Consider the following 6,321-nt stretch of genomic DNA (forward strand, 5'->3'; position numbering starts at 1 on the left):
AGCATTATGCTAGAGAAAGAAACCGTTTGTATAGTACCAGTACTGCGGCTTCTCTGGAACTCCCAGAGCTCCGAAGCTCGAAGAGCCCCTGCTTGTCGGCTCTTAGATAGAATCGGCTACTGCTGCGATGGTTGTTGGAGATGATGTATCCTCTCATAATGGTAGATGCTACTCGTTACTGCTGCTCTTACTGCTCGTGCTAATCTGGCTTGCACGCATAGACGAGGTGAAGGACTATTTTAATGCTACTATCGTTTCCAGTATTGGTAATGTATCATCAAAGTGATTTCTATCATTTCTGGAACATCTGTTACTATCCGTGCTGCTACTACTGCTACTGCTGCTACTTTTCATTGTGTGTAAACTGACTGCTGCTGATTGTTTCTTAGTCGCTCGTGTCTCCGTTTAGGAGTGCAATTCTCCACCATATGGTGCTGTATCTGTGGCTCTTGGACGGGTGAGGCCACTCTATACTGCTACAGGCTCTATCCGAGGAATGTAAATACCGGCTATGCTGGTTGAGCTCGCCCTAGAGGTGTGACTGAGTAGTTGTTATGATGCTTTTGGTTAGAAGATACCTCTATCGACCAGATTTGTGCTGCCCAAGTGTTTCGTTATAGTTACACCGGATCAAGTCTTCGTCTTCTTCTCTCCTTCTTCTTCTTAATAGTTGGAAGCGGCACAGCCTCGTAGGCCCTGTATCCGCCTACATACTTCCGTGGGACGAGAGATCCTCTCGTTCGTATCAGCTCATTGAATCAAGTCATAGTGCATCAACTGAATGGGTCAGGGTGACTGTTTGCAAGCCAGGTCTCCTTCCTCTTACTATGGCCTCATTTATTTTTGAGGTCGATTAACGGCTTGTACATGTGCCTAAAGCTTGGAGTAGTATTAAGCTTTGTTGGCGAATGAATCTTGAGGACGCTTCAGTACACTCAGTTTCTCAACCTGGGGCAGGTATGCCACTCCGAGATATGCCGTGGTACACTCAGTTTCTCAACCTGGGGCAGGTATGCCACTCCGAGATATGCCGTAGTACACTCAGTTTCTCTACTTAGGGCAGATATGTCACTCCGAGACATGCCGTAGTACACTCAGTTTCTCTACCTAGGGCAGGTATGCCACTCCGAGATATGCCGTAGTACACTCAGTTTCTCTACCTGGGGCAGGTATGCCACTCCGAGATATGCCGTGGTACACTCAGTTTCTCTACCTAGGGCAGGCATGCCACTCCGAGATATGCCGTAGTACACTCAGTTTCTCTACCTAGGGCAGGTATGCCACTCCGAGATATGCCGTAGTACACCCAGTTTCTCTACCTGGGGCAGGTATGCCACTCCGAGACATGCCGTAGTACACTCAGTTTCTCTACCTAGGGCAGGTATGCCACTCCGAGATATGCCGTAGTACACTCAGTTTCTCTACCTGGGGCAGGTATGCCACTCCGAGATATGCCGTGGTACACTCAGTTTCTCTACCTGGGGCAGATATGCCATCCCGTTTCGAGTATCTCGCGTTTCGAGGTGTGAGATGTCTGACGGTAGCGGCACTTGGAAGAGGACCTTGAGCAGTGGATGGGTGCGTAAAGTCCAATTTCGAACATTCTACCAATTGAGTTAGTACATGTGAGTCAGTGCATCTCATTTAATGAGAGGTTTCTTTCCGACCATTTTGCAGAATCGCGATCAGCGAAAAGGGTATAGAATAACGTGTACTCCGGCTGCTTTTGGCTTCAAACGATCTGCGTATCCATTTGACGTCCGCTGCAATACGACTCACAGTGACTATCCACCTACTGTGCTTTCGAGTCATGCGACTATTCTTCAGAAACACGTGATTGTAGGGACAGATGCAGCACATTGATGGCGGCGGTTTACGACATGGGAAGCTTTACTGCATTGTGAAAATGAAGGTTTAGTTTGTAATAGGATACGGTTGCGAAGGCGATGGTAATTACACGTTGTGATTACTTTCGTTACTTGTGGTTGTGATTCACAACGACAAGTTTATATATATTGGCCATGGCTCAATGATTGAGTATTTGTACGCATATCACACGCACCGCAAGTTATTGGCAGCATGGTGCCGACCCTGTTCTCGAATCTGAGGTAGGGATGGTGTTCTCTGCGCTCCAATTGAGATACTTCGTGACCAACATCTATGTGGTCTTGGCTGAAGGTTATATTGGGACATTCACTCGTGATGGTACCTGCGCTCCATTATCTGGCGTGGATGGAGTGGAACCTCCTACAGTAGAAACACTATCTTATCCTACATGGTGTTCGGATGGGTCTACCGGGATGCAACCCTTCGAGATTAGATTTACGGAGTCGTACATGACTTTACAGGTCTTCAGCAGTGATTATTTCTATGGCTCGGAGAATCCTGTTCTTCCCGCCACGTATCGGATTCACAGCTCTGACATTAGCCTCTATGATGAAGATAGCGGCTTCAAGATCTTTCCCGAACTTTGGAGGCAATTTCAGGTTAGTTTATCATGATTTATGGTTGACTCTAATCAGGGGAGATCGTTCAAATCTCCCACACCTCAAGGTTTCGAGGTGCTGACTTCATGCGTGATTCGCCAGGTGACAATCCGCTTTCTGCCTCTATCTGTTCAAACTTATTTTGATAATAGTGTCCGTCACCTTATTTGTTGGGTTAGTACCTATGAGTAGTTCTAAGAGCCCAAGCACATACCGAGAGAGGGAGGATCGATAGTTACATCACACTCATACTTCGTTATTGTCGAGACTACGATTGTACTCTCTCAAGGCTTCACTATGAGATTAGCCTTTCAGAAACGCCTAGGACCTATCGACTGATGTGACCAGATTGAATCCATGCTAAAGATTTCTTTTGAGGTAGGTGACTGACCGATTTATTGTTATATTCATCGAGACTAAAGTTATCCCATTTCACTAAAAGCCCTGCAGATATACATACCGCTCCCGCGCCCAGTCCACAAATCACAGGTATTTTTGGGCGCGCGGTGTATTCATTGGTCTTTTTTCACTTGCTCTTTCTTGCGTTCTTGTTCTTCCTTAGCGTGATCGATTAGAGCATGTCGTTGACCCCGAAGGATAAATTGTATCCCTACTCCCAAGAGATGGCTGACCGATACCTTCTTGCTTCCAACCTCCCTGCTGAGAGCACCCGCGTCCCCGAGCGCAGTGCCAAGAAGTTCCAGGCCCAGGCTGAGCTCAAGGAGCAAAAGCTTGCCGCCATTGCTGCTAACAAGAAGACCAACCGTGCCTCCAGGAACGCTTTGAAGCTCCGCGCTTTGAAGTACCAGAAGGAGTACAAGTCTGAGGAGCGTCGCCTCATTGGCCTCCGCCGTGAAGCTAAGAAGTTCGGCAACTACTTCGTTGAGCCCGAGGAGAAACTTGTAAGACGGGAAACTCTTCTCTCTGCGGGTTTTAGCGTATCCCTTTGTAGGTTTTCGTTGTCCGTCTTGCCGGTATCAACAAGCTCGCTCCCAAGCCCCGCAAGATTCTGCAACTCTTGCGTCTTCGCCAGTTGAACAACGGCGTTTTCGTCAAGGTCAACGGACCTATGATGCAGGTACAAACCTGAGCTCCCAATGAGCACATCAGGTATTTGGTGACTCCCAGCCGTCTGGTAACCACGAAAGTGGCGAACCGGGCTGGTGATAGCCAATGGTCAATGATTCCCTTAGAGGATGAGGTCTTTCCGTACATCACCGTGTGGACATGTCCCACTTGAGTACGATGCCAATGGATTCATGTCCATACCTGATCACTGTGCTCGTACAGTGCAAGCACGCTATATTCGGTTTTTCTCAGATGCTCCGTACCGTTGCTCCCTATGTTGCCTTCGGTTACCCCAGTGTTTCCACTGTCCGTGAGCTCATCTACAAGAGAGGTTATGGCAAGATCAACAAGTCTCGCATCCCTTTGAATGACAACAAGCTCATCGATGAGAAGCTCGGCCAGTTCGGCATCCACGGTAAGAGGGATTGCTCATAGTTGTATATTCGCGTATCTCTCTGGGCAAGAGTCTCCTCCGACTTATAAGGAACAACTCTAATCGGATGCGCGTAAATTGACCGTGGAGTAATCACCCCTTTACCCTCTGGTACTGTGGGTTTCATGATCCTCGTATTTGTGTATTGCGTATCTCTCTGGGCAAGAGTCTCTCGTTAACATTCGGGAATAGCTCTAATCGGATGCGCGTAAATTGACCGTGGAGTAATCACCCCTTTACCCTCTGGTACTGTGGGCTTCATGATCCTCGTATTTGTGTATTGCGTATCTCTCTGGGCAAGAGTCTCTCGTTAACATTCGGGAATAACTCTAATCGGATGCGCGTAAATTGACCGTGGAGTAATCACCCCTTTACCCTCTGGTACTGTGGGCTTCATGATCCTCGTATTTGTGTATTGCGTATCTCTCTGGGCAAGAGTCTCTCGTTAACATTCGGGAATAACTCTAATCGGATGCGCGTAAATTGACCGTGGAGTAATCACCCCTTTACCCTCTGGTACTGTGGGCTTCATGATCCTCGTATTTGTGTACTGCGTATCTCTCTGGGCAAGAGTCTCTCGTTAACATTCGGGAATAACTCTAATCGGATGCGCGTAAATTGACCGTGGAGTAATCACCCCTTTACCCTCTGGTACTGTGGGCTTCATGATCCTCGTACAGATCTAGCTGTGAATAGAATAACTGTCCATCGTATTAGCTGCATGTGTAGTGTTTCTTCATTGACTTCACTCTCAGGTATGGAGGATCTCATCCACGAGATCTACACTGTTGGACCTCACTTCAAGGAGGCCAACAACTTCCTCTGGCCCTTCAAGCTCTCTTCCCCTAAGGGTGGCTTCATCCGCAAGCGTCACGGCTTCAACGAGCTCCGCGGCGGTGACTGGGGCAATCGTGAGCAGTTCATGAACAATCTCATCAAGAGGATGAACTAAGCATCTAACCATTCGCGATCAGCTATGGTGTTTTCGTGGTCTGCTTATCGCGATGCCCCGTAGCTAGATGTGGAGGTTTCTACTAGAGGCTTCTCGAGTAGCCGCTTGGGACTTGCCTTGGTTTTGTGTTTTTGAAGCTCAGTCAATCATAGAGAGGAAACAACGCATGAGGTGACGCTGATGTTGGGATGAGCAGTTGTCTCGTTTCTGGAGTTTTCAAAGTCATGCACCTTCGAGTAAGTGTGTGTCTGGTAGGAGTTGGTTACTGGTTGAAGGCGGAAAGTTTATACTTGTTCCGTGTCGTTCGAACTTGCTTCTGGGATCTAGTGCCTACTATCAGCTAAAGGTAGTTAGCAGTGCTAACTTGACAATCAGATTGACCTAGTACATATTCTGGATTACGTTTTGGCTACTTCACCATTATTAAGGATGGGTGTAATATTCCAGCTCGTGTGCTTTTTGCAACTTCACTTTGAATCATGATGTCTTGGGCCAACGTAAGCGAAACAGCTAGTATCAGCCTGCTGAGGTCGATGGGGTGCCTGACACATGGTCGCACATGGAACGCTTTTTGCAACATCTGTGATCTTTTGCGAGCTACTTCTATCGGCAAGTACATGATTTGGAGGAATCGATAACGTCTGAACCTCTGTTCAGCAGAGCTGCAGCCAACAGAGTCTGTTGGCTCGCTGAATAAGGCCCCACACTGCTAAGTTTAAGATTTTAGGTTCGGTGCTTGCGTAGGATGAAAATCGTCGTATTCATTCCTGTGCTTGGATTTATTTGATCATATCATATAATTGCAGTTTACGAAGTAGACGAATTAAGTATCGAGGTTCGATACTCGACAATCTACAAACAGCAACTCCTCGAGAAAGGCGGTCCCCGAACTTTCTAACCCGCCAGCTCACAGTCCCACTACCGGCAAACTTTCAACATACTGTTAAGAGATTCCACTACGAACAAGTTCTTTTCTAGTGGGAACCAAACAAACCCACTCGCGAAATGTGAAGCCTCATATACACACCTTTCCATGTATACCAGGATCCTACATATACACCCCTCCACATATTCTTAGCATATTCGGTTCTTCGACTCGTGCACAGCCACCACAACGAGTACCATCTTGCGGCTCAGGGAGGTATGTACTTATGCTTTACCTGATATGACCTCCAAGTTTCAGGGCCTAACTCTTCGTAGTTAGTGAGAAGTCGAAGACCGGTAAAAAGTTTTCTCCACATATTCTTAGCATACACGTGTTAAAATTGCGCCTCAAAATACCAACTTTTACTCGGGGAGTATATCTATAACTCCGCTCCTGATCTAATGCTATACATCAACAGAAAGAGAATCGATCATAATGGCATCCCTCCATGTTTCAC

The 6,321-nt window shown here is 47.2% G+C and overlaps 3 protein-coding genes across 4 annotated transcripts in view; 2 read left to right on the forward strand and 1 right to left on the reverse strand.

The window, feature by feature from the left end:
- Positions 1-157, reverse strand: part of Pmar_PMAR002453 (conserved hypothetical protein) — a gene marked incomplete at both ends in the record, with an annotated part of 2,748 nt that extends 2,591 nt beyond the window's left edge. Inside the window, one exon of the mRNA XM_002780804.1 lies at positions 38-157. Coding sequence (XP_002780850.1) covers positions 38-157 — 120 coding nt within the window. The remainder of the gene's footprint in view (positions 1-37) is intronic.
- Positions 158-1,619: 1,462 nt separating this feature from the next.
- Positions 1,620-2,614, forward strand: Pmar_PMAR002454 (hypothetical protein). 2 transcript variants are annotated; one of them, XM_002780806.1, is made up of 2 exons: positions 1,620-1,780; positions 1,828-2,614. In XM_002780806.1, the coding sequence occupies exon 2, from the start codon at positions 2,115-2,117 to the stop codon at positions 2,499-2,501; it is 387 nt and encodes a 128-aa protein (XP_002780852.1). In that variant the 5' UTR covers positions 1,620-1,780; positions 1,828-2,114; the 3' UTR covers positions 2,502-2,614. The 2 variants fall into 2 exon arrangements, with proteins under 2 accessions (XP_002780852.1, XP_002780851.1); XM_002780805.1 differs by having other exon boundaries at positions 1,753-2,612.
- A 450-nt stretch (positions 2,615-3,064) lies between these two features.
- Pmar_PMAR002455 (60S ribosomal protein L7, putative) lies at positions 3,065-5,050 on the forward strand (the record flags this gene model as incomplete). Its single annotated transcript, XM_002780807.1, has 4 exons — positions 3,065-3,388; positions 3,439-3,564; positions 3,807-3,969; positions 4,743-5,050. 4 exons carry the CDS (start codon positions 3,065-3,067, stop codon positions 4,937-4,939), a joined length of 810 nt encoding a protein of 269 aa, XP_002780853.1. The 3' UTR covers positions 4,940-5,050.
- Between the last annotated feature and the right edge of the window lie 1,271 nt (positions 5,051-6,321).

This window comes from Perkinsus marinus (assembly GCF_000006405.1).
Source record: "Perkinsus marinus ATCC 50983 genomic scaffold scf_1104296944018, whole genome shotgun sequence".
Taxonomy (NCBI): Eukaryota; Perkinsozoa; order Perkinsida; family Perkinsidae; genus Perkinsus; species Perkinsus marinus.